The sequence below is a fragment of the Crotalus tigris genome, unplaced genomic scaffold, assembly GCF_016545835.1.
Source record: "Crotalus tigris isolate CLP2741 ecotype Arizona unplaced genomic scaffold, ASM1654583v1 scf7180000024461.2689607, whole genome shotgun sequence".
Taxonomy (NCBI): Eukaryota; Metazoa; Chordata; class Lepidosauria; order Squamata; family Viperidae; genus Crotalus; species Crotalus tigris.
Genome location: NW_024100631.1, coordinates 451,358 through 467,862, shown reverse-complemented (window position 1 = coordinate 467,862; position 16,505 = coordinate 451,358). Strand labels below are relative to the sequence as shown.

The following is a 16,505-nucleotide window of genomic DNA, read 5'->3' as shown; positions in this document are numbered from 1 at the left end:
TTGGCATCGACTTAAACATTTCTTTCTGAAGAATAAGAAATCATGACTTAAGAAAACCCATTTGTCTGAAATGGTATAGGTTTCCTGCCTGAGCAGGGGGTTGGACTAGAGGATCTCCAAGGTCCCTTCTATTCTATTCTATTCTATTCTATTCTATTCTATTCTATTCTATTCTATTCTATTCTATTCTATTCTATACCCTATTCTATTCTATATCCTATTCCTTTCCATCCCATCCCATCCCATATTCCATTCCATTCTATCCCATTCCATTCTCTGTATTCTATTCCTATTCTCTTCTAAAAATGGCCTACCTGTCTTTTCATTCTTAGCTCTCGCTGGGTACCAATGTAGAGCAGGAGTTTGAGACCAGGGCACCAACGTTTGAGCTCCAGCTCCCACTTCAGAATGTTACAACTCCGGACGACGACCAGGTGAGGACCCCAATCCCCTGGAAAGGAAGACCAAGAAGAGATGCTAAGAGCCTGTCCCTCGTTCGCCACCTGACTCACTTACACCCCCATAAGAGCGCGTACCTTCGTTGCAGGCCAGGTGGGCGAAGAAGGCGATGATCTGCACCGTTTTCCCGAGGCCGGCTTCGTCGGCTAAGATGCCGTTCAGCTTCTTCTTGTACAACTTGGCCAACCAATCCAGGCCAATCTTCTGATACTCTCGGAGGGAGCCGTACAAGAGGGCTGGCGTGTTGTATTTGACCTGCAAGAAATTGTGCAAATGTGTTTCCTCTCCGTGACATTCAGCTGCTTGCTTCATGACAGGGAGTCCTTGACTTACAGCAGTTCGTTTAGGGACCGTTCGAAGTTACAACGGCGCTGGAAAAAAAAAGAGACACTCCGGACCATTTTTCACACTGTTGCAGAAGCCCCACGGTCACCTGATCAAAATTCAGAGGTTTGGGCAACTGACTCACCTCTACGATGGTCGCCGTGTCCTGGGGTCATACGACTCGCCTTTTGCGACCTTCCAACAAGTAAAATGAAGGGGGAAGCCAAATTCAATTAACTGAATTGCTAACTTAACAAACGCAAGGATTCGCTTAACGACTGTGGCAAGAAAAGTCGTAAAACGGGGCAAAACTCACTTAACAAATGCCTCGCACAGGAGCATCAATTTTGGGGGCTCAACTGTAGTCGTTAAGTCAAGGGCTACCTGTAATTCACTATACATTGTATAGTGTATACCAGGGGTAGGCAACCTTGGCTCTTTTATGACTCGTGGACTTCAACTCCCAGAATTCCTGAGCCAGCCATGCTGAGGGGAAAAGGAGAGGTTTCCAAGCTGAGCCATGCTGGCTCAGGAATTCTGGGAGTTGAAGTCCACGAGTCATAAAGGGGCCATAGTTCCCCCATGCCGGCTCAGGAATTCTGGGAGTTGAAGTCCACGAGTCATGAGGGGGCCATAGTTCCCCCATGCCGGCTCAGGAATTCTGGGAGTTGAAGTCCACGAGTCATGAGGGAGCCATAGTTCCCCCATGCCGGCTCAGGAATTCTGGGAGTTGAAGTCCACGAGTCATGAGGGGGCCATAGTTCCCCCATGCCGGCTCAGGAATTCTGGGAGTTGAAGTCCACGAGTCATGAGGGGGCCATAGTTCCCCCATGCCGGCTCAGGAATTCTGGGAGTTGAAGTCCACGAGTCATGAGGGAGCCATAGTTCCCCCATGCCGGCTCAGGAATTCTGGGAGTTGAAGTCCACGAGTCATGAGGGGGCCATAGTTCCCCCATGCCGGCTCAGGAATTCTGGGAGTTGAAGTCCACAAGTCATCAAAGAGCCCAGGTTGCCTACCCCTGGTGTATACCATATTGTATACTATACACTATACAGATGCTGCAATGGATGTAAGTGTGAAGAACAACCCTAAGACGCTTTTTTCACTGCCGTTGAAACTTCGAACCGTTACTAAGAAAATGGTTTTAATTCGAGGACTTTGAACGGTCACTAAATGAACTATTGAAAGTTGAGAACTACCTGTGTTCTGGCCACAACGTAGACTAGAATTTCCATTTCTAAGCAACGCAAGTGGTGGCGCCATTTCACTCCATTTTGCAGGCTTGTCAAAACGAATCATTGCCGTTGTTAAACTAAATCTTGCCAGACGGTCGCAAAGGGACACTGCAACCGTCGTGAATAGGAACCGGTTGCCAAGCATCCAAATTTTGCTCCTAGTGACCATGGGGATGCTGCAACGGTTGTTAAGTGTGAAAAAAACGGTCATAAGCTACTTCGTTTCAGTGCCGTCGTAACGTCGATCGAGGCTGCCAGCCGAGGATTACCTGTACACCACCCGTGAAATCAGGACCAATCCACAGGGGTGGATTTACCGCAGTGGTGATCCGGGCGCTGCCTTTCGGCAACAGGACCTCTGCCGTGGCCGCCACTTCGGCTATGTCTCGCCCGCGGTTCTTCCCGGGCATCATTCTCTCGGCCCCCTTGTACTGTTCGATGCTGAGCAGGGAGTCGATCGAGATGACTTCCTTTGGAAGGAATTCTCTCTCGGCTAGATGATCTTCCATTTCTAAATAAAGAATAAATGCTTTTTTAAAAAAAACCCTCTGTTTTTATTCTTTTAATGAGTGCTAGGCTAGAGAATTTCATCCATCCATCCATCCAACCAGCTGGAATGCTACTCATCTCACCAAAAGCCAGACACTGAATAAAACATCAAAACAATAATCCCAAAGATGCTTTTTCACAAAGGCAACTGGACTTTGTTTTTCTTTCTTTGAAGATGTTTCGCTTCTCATCCCAGAAGCTTCTTCAGCTCTGACTGGATGGTGGGGAGTGGAAGGACTTATGCTCCTTGCAGACCGCTGGTCATTTGCCTCCTTTTAGAGAGTCGTTGAGGCCACTTGGGGGTTTACCTGTGTCCTCAGGGTCACCTGAGTGGCGCAAATGGGTGTGGAGTCTTCTTGGAACTGCTTTCAGCACACCCATTTCACTACTCAGGTGACCTTGAGGACACAGGTAAACCTCCAAATGGCTTCAACGACTTTCTAAAAGGATGCAAATGACCAGCTGTCCGCAAGGAGTATAAATCCTTCCATTCCCCACCATCCAGTCAGGGCAGAAGAAGCTTCTGGGATGAGAAGCGAAACGTCTTCAAAGAAAAACAACAACAAGAAAGTCCAGTTGCCTCCTGAAAAAGCATCTTTGGGATAACTATGACCTGGACGACTGCAAATCTCCATAGACATTAAAACAATCAGTCTTTAAAAATTCAATTTAAATAAATCTAAGCAGGATGGAGAGGGAGGGAGCAGAGAGATGGAAGGCCTCTATGCCATCAGCCACCTCCAACGTGCCACCCCCAAACCCCCCCCACCCCCCTTAGGGCCTCAGGCTAGTTGGCCCAGCCAGGTCTTCAAGGTCTTTCAGAAAGCCAAACAGAAGGAAGCAGGTCTGACCACAGGTGGCCAAGATAATCCCTCCTGAACATCTCAAAATGCCCCCCCCCCCAAAACCTCAAAATTCCCTATCCACCCCAAGCTGGTCCTTTCTCAGAAAGCATTTGGAAAGGAAACACTGCTAGCGGAATACCTTCTTCGCTCATCTCGTCTTCCGGCTTTGGCCAGTGGAAGTTATCAGCGAAGGCTCCTTCGTACATCTTCATCAAATCATCCAAAGGCAACTCAGCTACGAACGAGAAGGGGGGGGGGGAAGAGAGAACAGAATTGACTTTGCTTGCGGGAAGCTGGCAGGGAACGCTTGCAAATCGTGATCTCGTGACACGGGAATCCTACTGTAAGGACCCACCCCACTTTGCATCTTAAGAAGACAGAACTCTTGGAATAGTTCTTCCAACAGGCAATCCTTTATTAAGAGAAAATGGTTGCAGGCGTTCTAGACAGGACTTGGGGTCCAAGCTCTCCCATTCAAGGTTTTAAGGGGTTCCCCAGTAGCCCCACCCAACCACCCCCTTCTTCCAGCAACAGTCTCAGGCATTACACTCCCACCCCCTTTTCCTTACTGCCAGCTGGATGGGGACTTCAGAGAAAATTACATGAAAGGTAATAGCCCCATTGTTATGGTTAGTCCTTTTGGTGATATACACATCCAGTTCCTTTGAAGTGTACCAAAGGAAGTGAGGGCCATAAAGCCCCTTTGTTCACCCCCTTCCCCTTCATCGTATGACAGAATCCAGAGAAGGCAGGAATGGGGTTTTCCATAGTTGATAACTAGAGATGAAATATAATTGGATTCCTACACCTACAACTGTCGTCAACGTTGATGAAGATTCTCGATTATCCAGCCAGAGTGGTCTGGAAGTTGAGTCTGGGCAACTGTCGTAAATGTGAGCTGGTTGCCAAGTGCCAAGGCCAGCAAGGGTAGAGTTGGGGTGGCTGGACTGTCAAGGTCAGGTCAGACCCACTACCCCTTCAGCACAGTCGTAACTGTGAATGATCGCTGAACAGGGAGCTGTTAACCCTGTTAATATAGGCTGTTACCTATATTTGGCACTGCCCTACAGCAGTGGTTCTCAACCTGTGGGGGGGGGGGCTGCGATGTCATCACAGGGGGTCTACAAAGGCTTGAAGAAATGTTATGATTTAAATCTTAAGTCTTTGGGCAGGGGTGTGTGTGTCCACGGCCAGAATCCGTGGCCACAAAAGGTATTTAAAAAGGGTCCGTGGTGAAGAAAAGGTGGAGAACCACAGCACAATGGGAAAGCTCTGCAGATGTTGTCGTACTCACCTTCCTTTGCCAGTGTGGACAGCTCCAGCTGGTGGTTAACCTTCCCTTCTTTCGTCTCCTGCTCTTCTATTGTCTCCTCCTCATCTTCCACTGAAAAGAAAAATTCAGCCCCCCCCCCAGGTCAAGCCCAAAAGAGGAAGGAATATCCATGTGCTGGAATGTTCTACCTGCCCGCGAGGAATTCTATACAAACGGACATCTGTATTTTCTAAGCCAATCAATTAACGGACTGTTCATTTTAATGATGCCATTTGGGGTGGGTGGTTTGTCCTTAAAGCCTTGGCTAATGGGTATGGATTTAAATTTTAGGAATTTCTTGTTATCCTATCATTTCATACGCTGCTAAACAGCTTAGACCAGGGGTGTCAAACTCGCAACGTCACGTGACGTGTCGCGACGTAGCGTGACTTTTTTTTCCACTGCCGGCAATGGGGTGGGCGCGGTTTTGGCATGACGCATCCGGCCCATGGGCTGGCAGTTTGACACCCCTGGCTTAGACCATGATCACAATTACAGCATAGCTGTAATTTTTACATCCAGAAGTTCTAAAGCTATTTTAGAAACTCTAGCGAGACTTGCAGAGGGACCCATTCAAGCTGAAACGTAGAACACCCCCTTGCATTTTTCAAGTTATTTTTTTTTTTAAAAGTGCTGTTTTTGGTCAATCAAAAGCAGCAAATCTGTTAGGGAGAATATTTCTGGGCTGTTATTTTATTGTTTTGCTCTGTTTCTTTCTCTCCGACATGGCAGGTAGCTTTGAGACATCACAGCCTCAAGGAATACAGCCCAGCCTCCTCAATTTTAACGTCACACCTATAAATTTAGCTGCATCGTATATATTAAACAATGCACTCAATTCGATAAGGGCCATCTTTATGTATCCAGAATGGCCAACTCCAAATCTCACAATTTACAGAATCCAATCTTTTTTTGGGGGGAGGGGGCTGGAGGGAAGAACTGAACCAGCCAAGTGAGAATAATTGAGAAGGCTTCGTCACAAAATGTTGGTTTGATTCTTGAACGGGTGAAAGCAGAACAGTTATTTTCCCTTTGGAACTAAAAGGGAATCCCCAAACTGGAGATGTACAATTTTGTTCCAGTTTTCACTTCTTCTAGCACATGGTTAGAACAACGCAAGTAGATGAGATAAAAAGGGTGGATCAGAACAGCACCCATCACCGACCTTCGTCATCCGTGAGGGACGTGCTTGCTTTTCTCTTTCTTCTACGGGACCACGAACCCTACAAAATGAATATATAAATAGAACAGAATAGAGTCAGAAGGGACCTTGGAGGTCTTCTAGTCCAGCCCCCTGCTCAAGCAGGAGAACCTATATTGTCCCAGACAGGTGAATGTCCAGTCTCTTCTTAAAAACCTCCAGTGATGGAGCTCCCACGATTTCTGGGGGTAAATGTTGTGCATCTGTTTTAGAGGGTTCTTCGCCCAACCGTTCATCAAATGCATGATTTATTGTTAATTACCTCCAAGGAGAAACAGAACAGGACCAACCCCCCCCCCAAATAAATTGTGAAGAAGAGAACAGGGAAGGTCTCCACCAGGGCTCATGGAAAACAGCTGCCAGCCACAGCAGACATTATTGAAAGAGACTTGAGATGTGGGTACTTGATGTTAAGCAATTTCCTTCTTCAAAGGCTGTCAAAGGAAGCTCACCAACAATGGCTTTGTTTTATAGACCAGTCTCCCATTACAGTTCCCCATCTTCCCACTATCCTCCTTACGTACAAGAAAGCTATTTACTGGCAGCAGATCTACCGCTATCTAAATAGACTTGAACAATTCTAATTTCAAGAACAGTAAAACAGGCAATATGTCCAGAATTGTCAACCAGGAGATGGGAGGTGGAAAAAAAAAATCTCTTACCAAGTTATTTTCTTTTTCCAGAAGGAGATCCTCAAAATGTCTCGAATCTTTACCTGCAAAATGGTTACCCTTTTTAGGCACTTTCTAAGTTACAACCCCTTATGTTAGCCTAGCACCGTGGTGGCGAACCTATGGCACGCATGCCACAGGTGGCACGCAGAGCCCTCTCTGTGGCCACGGGCACCGTCGCCCCAGTCCTAGGCATTCAGCTGGCTTTTATAAAACCTTCTTGCTTTTTAGGCCTCCGCCACCGTGTGCAAAAACAAAAAAGGTTCAATCAATCAATTTCAACTTCTCGCGGGGAAAAAAAAAGATCTCGCAAAGTTGGAATTGATTGATTGAACTTTTTAGTCCCACCCAGTCTGCCATTACCACCGTAGCCATGCCCACTCAATGGGCCAAACCCACCCAATGGGCCACACCATTATGTATGTACCTGACGATACATAAGTGGGTTTTGGGTTGCACTTTTGGCACGCGGTCTCTAAAAGGTTTGCCATCGCTGGCGTAGCATGTCAATTCAGCCAGGAGCAAGAAAATAAAACCCAGTGAAAGAGAATGTTACATATTCCCGTGTAGTATTTTTTTTAAAAAATAAAACCTAAAGAATCCAACTTCCCTCTTAAAATCCTACCTAAGGAACAATGAAAAAAATGAAATTCGCCCCCAAAGTTAAAATAATAATAATAAGCTAGGATTAAGAGACAGCAAGACCAACTGCAGCCCAGCAGTGACAATTTTAAAAGAGTTGTTTTAAAAGTCACCATAACTCTGAGCAAGAGCGGGCTTCCTGGTTTGTAATATGCAAAATGATACCGCACTGATGACATCACCTACTCCGGTAATGAAACGTCTGCAAGAAAACCCCGCAAGCTCAGAGAGCACCAAGGATGCCCCCAGCTTCCTGTCTATCATATTGCAACCTCGTTTTGCAGCAAAGGACAGGAAAACTACCTTTCTTTGCACGCCTCTTTAAATTCAATGCTTTCCTCCTTTTCTCTTGAAATTCAATCTGCAGCTTTATTTCGACCACCTAAAAGACAGCAGAAATAGATTGATATAACCCCACTTCTGAATGGTTACGATGTTTGCATTCGCTTGACGGTCGCCTATGTGTCACAAACCAGTCAGGGAAACTGAATTGAGTGGCCTCTAAGCAGCAGCGTCCAGGTAAGGGGTCTTTGCAAGGTGCTATTTCACCTGAGAATGAATCTTCTAATAATAGAAAGAGGTAATTTCAAAGCCGGTCAAATTTCCCAGTCAAATTTAGCCCCATGATCTCTGTCAATTCCTAACAAGGGAAGATTAAAAACATCCTTTCCTCCAGCCAAGCGAGGGAACCACAATGGCTTTGTGCAAAAGGCCCCTTGGTCAAAATTCTCAGCCCCCTCTCACATCCGCTCGCGCCTCAGAGAAGCTGGGAAATTTGAACATCAGAGCTGTATGCAGTTTTCTGGACTGGCACGGACACACCGGGCATCACGAAATGTGAATCTCTACCTGGGAGTCCAGTTCATCCAGGGGTAAACAGAATATGGTCCCTGGGAGCATTCCTCACCCCCCCCTGCCCCCAGTTCGAGGGTTTCGAAAGCGACTGGCAAAGAAAGAGAAGGATTACCTGTTCGATATTCGACCAGAAATATTCTATTTCTCTGGCAATTGTAGCAGCGATGCGCCTTAGTTTGATCTTCTCTTCCTTCTTAGCCCTCTCTGCATTGAAGTGCTTCTCTTCGTGGTAGCGAGCCACTGTCCTGACCATCTAATGTAAACATTTAAAACGAGAATTGCTAGAGAGTGGGGTCTTCCACCAATTTATTACAGCTCTGGCTTTTAACAGCTATTTTCAACAGCCAAAAAATATTTGACATTTTAAACACTGCTTTTTGTGAATTTTTCGTGCATTAATATTGCATTCTATTATGCCGTATGCCATATGTCTGAAAAGGCTAGCTTTTTTTTTGCAATTAACTTTTTGAAAGCTCCCGTATATAAAAGTTTAAATGATCCTGACTTCAAACCAGCACGCAGGATCTGCCTGAACTTTTAATTCACAGAATTCCTCAGCTCCCGTGACTCTTCCTAGCTAAGAAATTCTGGGAATGGCAGCAGCAATACATCTAAACTAGAATTTTTCAACCTTGGCAACTTTTAAGACACATGGACTTCAACTCACATGGACTTCAACTCCCAGAATTCCTCAGCCAGATTTTCTAAATTTGTAAAGATGCCTCTCTAGTCTGCATCTTATCAGGAACCTTTTGAAATTATTATCTGAATTTTAGTTTTAAAATATTAAACTGAATACCAATGCTTGTGTTGTGTTAGTTCTCTTGACAATTCACCGGAACAAAAAGACTGGGAATAAACCGAATGGATGTATTTGATCCATAAATGCAGGAAATAAAATGTACAAATGGGTTTGCTCAGGAGCTGCAGAAGAAGTCAGCATCCTGGAGAACATCAGCAGAAACAGCTCACAAAAGAAGCATTGGGATCATGAAAGCTTCTCCTAACCGTATCCTGACTTACACACAGATACCTCTTGTGTTAAGTAGTCTTGCGTACAAAACTTACATCAATGGTTCTCAACCTTTTTAATGCCGCGACCTCCAACCGGTCGTAAGTCGAGAACTACTCAACTGGTGCAGCACCGTTTGCAGAATGGGACTTTTGGCGGGCTCAGCAGGGCAGAGACAGCCTGGACAATTCCTATTGGCTTTTGAAAGCCAATAGAATTAGACTCTATTCAAGAGAGTCTCTTCTATTGGCTTTCAAAAGCCAATAGAAGAAAAGGGAGTAGCACAGCTAAGGAAAAGGGGGGAAAAAATGGCGGACTGCGTTGTTTGGCGACCCCCGTGAAATGGTCGTTCGAGCCCAAATGGGGTCCCGACCCACAGGTTGAGAACCACTGCCTTACATCAACCCACTCCATCTCATATCAACCTCTTCCACTTTGGTGTGCCATTATTCAACAGTTTGTGGCTAGCTAAACTAGCACCCCCCATTTGTTTGAAGCACAAAACTAGGATTATTATAGTGAGGACTCTGGTTTCTTTCATGTTTCTTCATTCCGGGCTTTGCGAAGGAATGACAAATAACTATCATCCAGACCTTCTTGGCAGTGGCCATCTTCCATCGTCTTTCTTGGGCAAAATCTGTTGCCATCCACTGCATCTCCTCCAGGAGATAATCCCACTGAGATTTGGGCCTGAGGGCTTCCTGAAGTTTCGGTAATCGTCTCAGAGACCATAAACCTTCCTTTCTCAGCTCCGCGATGCGTTGGTGAACATGGTTTTCCTGGTGGAAGCAAGCAAGGGAGAACATTAAGTTGGTGGCTAGGGTTTCTCGTGACATCAAAAGAAGCAGGGAGCTTTAGTCCAAGAATTCATTACTCAGAGTCCCCGATGTACGGCCACAATTGAGCCCAAGAAACAATGGATGAAATTCATCAAAGAGAGGAGCAACCTAGAGCTAAGGAGAAATTTCCTGACAGTGAAAACAATTAATTCATGCAGAGGTTGTGGGTGCTTCAACACCTGAGGCTTTTAAGATCAGGAAACCATTAGACAACATGATGGTTATCTTGGTCATGCATTATTCTTTCAGAAGTACTTGTTTTGGAATTCCTCAATATTTTTGATGCCATATCCTAATTTTAAGTGGATTTTTGGCTACAATCCTATGTATTGGGGAGATTAATGTATATGGAATTTAATGGATTTTACTTCCAAAGATATTTGCACAAATGTACATTTCGTTTCATTAAAAACAAAGGATACGATCTGATACCCATTGACTGATGAATAAAACCCACTAACCATTTGCCTGAAATGGTGTTGGGTTTACTGTTTAGACTAGAATAGGGCTTTTCAACCTTTTCACCCACTGTACCACTTTTAGGATATGGCAACATCCGAGTACCACCAGCAAGGTGTCAAAAACTTGATGACCCCCCAAAAAAGAGTAAAAAAGTAATAAAGTACAGGTAGTCCTCGACTTACAACAGTTCGCTTAGTGACTGTTCAAAGTTACAATGGCACTGAAAAAAATGCCCCCCAAGCCACATCCGAGCAAGACACCTGCCTGCCCGCCCGGCCGTGTTCTTCCTCCTGTCCGAGGTTTTCATTGTTGTGAGCATTTCTGTTGAGGATTGGCAGCAGGGGTGGGGTAGGGGTATTTGGTTTTTGTTCCACCCCGTCTGTTGGGTGGTTGCAGCAGGTTTTGGTCTGGGACACTGTGACCGTCATAAATATGAATCAGTTGCCAAGCTTCTGAATGTAAGTCACAAGATCCTGGAGATGCTGCAACATTCCAGCTGATCGGCGCTTCTTCTGGGCTCAGCAGAAGCGCCAGGATCAGTGCTGCTTTCCAGCTGATTGGTGCTTCTTCTGGGCTCAGCGAAAGGGCCAGGATCAGCACCGAGCTCCAGCTGGAGCCTGGCGCTGATCCTGGCACTTCCGCTGAGCCCTGACAGCCCCGAAGAAGCGCCGATCAGCTGGAAAGCGGTACTGATCCTGGCGCTTCCGCTGAGCCCTGACAGCCCTGCAGCTCCAGCCGTCTCTTGCTCAGGCTTGTGCGGTGCTGCCACCAGTTCAGCTCCTTCCCCTCCCTCACTACCACTTTTCTAGGATGGTCGCATACCACCTGCCAGGTGCCAATGTACCACAGGTGGTACCCGTACCACTGGTTGAAAAGCCCTGGACTAGAAGACCTTCAAGGTCCCTTTCCAACTCTGTTATTCTGTTAAACCTTAAACCTGGAACGTGGACATCACCTTCCAGAGTATGGACTGAAATGGCCAGATGGTTGGCATACAGCTATTTATCAGTTAATAGCACTAGCAACAGCACTTAGACTTATATACCGCTTCACGGTGCTTTACAGCCCTCTCTAAGCGGTTTATAGAGTCAGCCTGTTGCCCCCCAATAATCTGAGTCCTCATTTTATCGAACTCGGAAGGATGGAAGGCTGAGTCAACCTTGAGCCGGTCAAGATCGAACTGCTGGCAGGTGGCAGAATTAGTCTGCAATACTGCATTCTAACCACTGCACATAATGGAAGGAAGGAAGGAAGGAAGGAAGGAAGGAAGGAAGGAAGGAAGGAAGGAAGGAAGGAAGGAAGGAAGGAAGGAAGGAAGGAAGGAAGGAAGGAAGGATAGCACTAGCAATGACCCTTAGACTTAGACTTCACAGTGCTTTACAGCCCTCTCTAAGCAGTTTACAAAGTCAGCCTATTACCCCTCAACAATCTGGGTCCTCATTTTATCAACCTCAGAAGGATGGAAGGCTGAGACAACCTTGAGCTGGTGAGGATCGAACTGCTAGCAGCTGGCAGAGTTCGCCTGCAGTACCGCATTCTAACCACTGCGCCACCACGGCTCATGATCATAAACATGAGTCAGTTCACCAGCATCTGAATTTTGACCACGGGGATGCTGCAACGGTCGTAAGCGTGACCTTTTTTTTTGGCATCAGAAGGGAAAGAAAAACTCTCACCAACTTCACTTGCTCAGCCAACTTCTCGTGCGCGCTGTCCTGGGGCAGGGCTGCTGTGGTGGTTTGTGCTGTGTTCTGAGTTTTGGGTGCTGCTGCCACTGCCAATCCTGGGGGTTTGGCGGCAACAGGAGAGGCTGATTTATTTGCCCCAGGCGAGGATCGGTTGGCTTGGGCTGAGTGCGTAGTTTGTGGCGTAGAATTGGCAACAGAAGTTGGCGGGTTGCTTGAGGTAGGAGGAACCACACTTGCTGAAATACGCTGGGAGTTTTGGTTAGAGTCGGAGGAGGGACGAGCCAGAGTTGTGATCTACAAACAACACGCATAAATTAGGATACCAGTTTAGAATAGCAAACGGCTTCGAGGGATAAACCATATTCTGTTTTAGAGAAGCAGTCAAACAGAAAAATATATACACCAATTCACCCTTGTTGAAAAGAAGCATTAATGCTCTGGTCTTGGATCTGAACTGTAGATAGTCTAAGCCAGAGATCCCCAACCTTTGGGGCACCAGGGACCGGTTCCGTGGAAAGAGGTTTTTCCGTGGACTGGAGGGTGTGTGGTTTTGTGTGCTGCCTGCATCCCACGGATGGCGCTTTGCTTGTTTGTGCGGACTGGTTGCTGGTATGCCATGGCCCGGTACTGGTCCACGGACCGGGGGTTGGGGACCCCTGGTCTGAGCCTGTTAGTTTTCATACACAATGAGGTCTCTAGTTACGAACAGAAAAATGTGCATGATCACACAACTGTAGGCTGCAGAAATAAATACACGTGCATAGACCACTCGCATTTAGAATGCCTCTTAAAAACAGGATAATTGACTGAGAATCAAGAATGCTAGCTAAGTTTTGCCTTTAGTGCTGCCCCTATGCCCTTTAGATTTTATCTTGCAAGGTCATTCATATATTTCTGTCTTTAAAAAAAAAAAAAAGAATGTTGCAGAGGAAACCTTTTACCCTTTAGAATGGACTCTCATCCCTGACTAAAATGCCAAGTAACTGGATCTACCTACCTGCTGTGGGGTTGGAGTTTGAGAGGGCACCACGTCGGAGGGGGCCATCTGTCCCGGCCCATGCGCTGTCGGCTGCAATTGTGGCTGAGATGTTGCTTGAACCTGGCCATGGGACACAGCCGCCGCAGCAGCAGTGACCGTAACGCTTTGGGGCTGAGCCTTCACGTGAATTGCCGCTTGCTGCACCGGCAGGTCATTCATCTGAGTTGCTTGGGGCGCCAGCTGCAGCGTTGGTGGAAGAGAGGTGATGGGCACGTTGCTTGACTGCAGTCTACCGGGCAGCTGAGGCGGTGGCGTGTGGAGACTGGCTGCATTCTGCACCGGGGGACCTTTGGAAGGATCGTACTGCTGCTGGCTCTGCTTCTGACCCGTCAGCTGCACAGTCTGAGGGGTAGGAGGCATTCCACCTGCAAAGCAAAAAAATAAATAAATAAAATAAAAATTAAGGGGACCAGGCTCAAAAACGTACAATGGCAGCACGCCGGGGCACGATGAAGACGCGAAACGTCCACTGAATTACTTACTTGGCCACTCCAGTAAATAAACCGTAAATATATATAAAATTGGGTCAGTTAAATAAACCACCCTCTTTGTGAACCGGCAAATTCAGAGTCACTGGGGAATCCCGGCAAGAGAAACCACCGGCACAATCTGAAGATTTGGCCTAGTGGAATTCTGGGAGTTGAAGTCCTCATGCCTTAAAATGGTCAAGTTTGGGAAACACTGGCCTAGTGAATCGACCGGCGGGAAGCAAACCTCAAGATGAACTAAATGGCTAAATAAACGTCCTTAAGAAGTGTCGATAGGTAGTTAGGAAACCAAAACCAAAAATCGAACGCGAAAGAGAAATGGAAGCACTAAGAGAAAAAAAAAAGGGGGGGGGAAAGAACCATCGGGGTTCCAGGACTAATTATTTTGGCTTCGTCACGCTTGAGTGGTTGGGTTTTCCCCCTCCCCATGCCCGCATGCAACGTTTCCCGGCCTCTTTTTGACACGAGCAAGCCACTTCACGCCAAAGGTTAATTTGCACGGGGGTGAGGGGTGGGGTGGGGGGCAGAACCAGAGCGCTCCAAAAAAGAAAAGAAAATTTAATTCAAGCGGGCTTCTGCTTCCCTCGCCCCGCCCTTTTGCTAAATTAACGGGCGGCTGGCAGGTGGCCACACAGTACCTTGTGCAGTTGGCATGAGCTGTTGAAGAGGGACTCCCGAGGCCACGCCTGGATGCTGAAAAACCATCCCGTGACGGCCCACTTCAATTAGGGCTCTCTTAGACGAATCTGGTGATATTCAAATTTCCATTTATGGCAGGATAAAATGCACAAGGAGGCGGTGTGTGTGTGTGTGTGTGTGTGTGTGTGTGTGTGTGTGTGTGTCAGGTTATACGGTTTGCAACGCTGCTCCCCGGGAGTTCCGGACGTCGCTATCAACCAGCCTACCAGGAGAGGGTTTGGCCCTAAAAGATACTTTAGCAACGCAGGTAGTCCTCGACTTACGACGGTTTGCTTAGTGGCCGTTCAAAGTTACAAGGGCGCTAAAAAAAGGGGGGGACTTAGGACCGTTTTTCACACTTGCGGCCATTGCGGCACCCCCCCCCCCCAGGGCAGTGTTTCTCAACCTTGTGTTGCTAGCTGGAGAATTTTGGGAGCTGAAGTCCACACATCGTAAAGTCGCCAAGGTTGAGAAACACTGCCCCAGGGTCATGTGATCGAGATTCAGACGCTTGGCAACTGGGTTCGTACTTATGACGGTTTCTGACAAGCAACGGGGGGAAGCCAGATTCACTTAACCATTGTTTACTAACTTAACGACTGTAGGGATCTGCTTAACAAGGGTGGCAAGGAAGGCCGTAAAAATGGGGCAGAACTCGGCTTAACGGATATTTCGCTTAGCGACCTAAATCTGGGGTTCGCTCGTGGTCGTTAAGCCGGGGACCACCTGTACTTCGATGTGGCTGGGGGTTTTTTTTTGTTTTGTTTTAAATCTAGACTAGGAAAGGAGAGCGCGGTTGAAAGATGTTGTTCCTCCAAATACGGCCGCTGACAGGATGGGATCTTTCCATCGCAAGAGCCTGGCCAAAGGATTGAGCTGAGGAGCGGCGGTTTTAATACAAGTGCGAATCGACGCCGTCTTTGGGCCGAGACCCTAAAGAGACTGGGAAAGTTCTGCAAAAGGAGGAGGGGGGGGAGGAGGAGGCCATACCTGCTGATGTAAGTGCTTGTTGTCTTTTAAAGGCTTCAATTTCTATGGCATTCACCGTTCCAGTTACTGGAGTCCCTGCATGCACCTGCTATTGTAAAACAGAACAGTCTGTGAGTGGGAGACAGGTTTTTTTTTTAAAAAAAAAAGGCAGTTCACCCTTGTTTTTAAAAAGCCGACAGTGAAGGAATGTGAGCTTATTTTGATTTCCAACGGTCTGCCTTTGTATTCGTTTGGTAAAGACCCTTTCGATCACAAAGATAAAAGCTGCCGAAAGAAAGCAGAGCGATGTGCCACTTGGCTGGGTCTCTCTTTCCTAATAATATAATAGGCTAAGAGCTTTCTCTCTCGCAACTCAAACCTCTCGCCCTTGTATTTCTACCATCCCGGTCTAATCAATTGATCCCGTATTTTGCATTACAAACAGATCTATTGAGAGCTCGCTGGGTGCTTGCCAGATTGCATGGGTGGCTTTCTCCAAAATCCAATGTTGTTGTTTTGTCTCCTGTTTCTCTCATCTACAATCGTGCAACGGGATGGTACCTGCCAATTCTCAATTTCTCTCTAAATAAGAAAGATGTTGCCGTTACGGTGTGACTGAAAATGACTGAAAATAATTCAACCTACGTAGGGCTCCCTCCAGTTCCCGATGCAAATTTCTGCCTTGTTTTTCTTCTAAGCTGCTGACATTTGGACTCTTATATCTACAGCCAGGAAGCCCACATAGCTTGTCACTGATTTGGCAATGAACATCACTATTTTTGTAACGGGCGTGGGATTACATATTAGAAGAGAGAGAGAGATGTGTCCGTGAAATGAGATTAAATGCCCATTCTGTCTCGCATCTTCATTTTCCCCCCCAACAATCAGTAAAAAGATTCTGCTTAATACTTTACAGCAGGGGTCTTCACACTTGGCCCTTTTATGACTTGTGGACTTCAACTCCCAGAATTCCTCAGCCAGGCATGCTGGCTGAGGAATTCTAGGAGTTGAAGTCCACAAGTCATAAAAGGCACGTTGGCTGAGGAATTCTGGGAGTTGAAGTCCACAAGTCATAAAAGGCACGCTGGCTGAGGAATTCTGGGAGTTGAAGTCCACAAGTCATAAAAGGGCCAAGTTTGAAGACCCCAGCTTTACGGACTGCTAAGGCAGCCGTTTCCCCCACTCTGCTACCCAAGAAAGAGAGGTTTTGCGGATTAAGCATGGAGCATCTGCTTA

The 16,505-nt window shown here is 46.8% G+C and overlaps 1 protein-coding gene across 15 annotated transcripts in view; it reads right to left on the bottom strand.

The window, feature by feature from the left end:
- EP400 (E1A binding protein p400) overlaps positions 1 to 16,505 on the bottom strand; it is a 71,180-nt gene that overhangs the window by 45,110 nt on the left and 9,565 nt on the right. For 9 of the 15 annotated variants that reach the window (XM_039332304.1, XM_039332302.1, XM_039332305.1 and 6 more), the window contains 14 exons: positions 15,291 to 15,378; positions 14,261 to 14,368; positions 13,093 to 13,499; positions 12,084 to 12,389; positions 9,700 to 9,885; positions 8,207 to 8,347; positions 7,543 to 7,621; positions 6,589 to 6,641; positions 5,891 to 5,948; positions 4,708 to 4,797; positions 3,553 to 3,648; positions 2,289 to 2,530; positions 537 to 714; positions 315 to 451 (listed from right to left, as the gene is read on the bottom strand). In XM_039332304.1, the coding sequence (XP_039188238.1) occupies positions 315 to 451; positions 537 to 714; positions 2,289 to 2,530; positions 3,553 to 3,648; positions 4,708 to 4,797; positions 5,891 to 5,948; positions 6,589 to 6,641; positions 7,543 to 7,621; positions 8,207 to 8,347; positions 9,700 to 9,885; positions 12,084 to 12,389; positions 13,093 to 13,499; positions 14,261 to 14,368; positions 15,291 to 15,378 (2,169 nt within the window). The remainder of the gene's footprint in view (positions 1 to 314; positions 452 to 536; positions 715 to 2,288; positions 2,531 to 3,552; positions 3,649 to 4,707; positions 4,798 to 5,890; positions 5,949 to 6,588; positions 6,642 to 7,542; positions 7,622 to 8,206; positions 8,348 to 9,699; positions 9,886 to 12,083; positions 12,390 to 13,092; positions 13,500 to 14,260; positions 14,369 to 15,290; positions 15,379 to 16,505) is intronic. The other 6 variants (XM_039332316.1, XM_039332307.1, XM_039332314.1 and 3 more) reach the window with 2 other exon arrangements.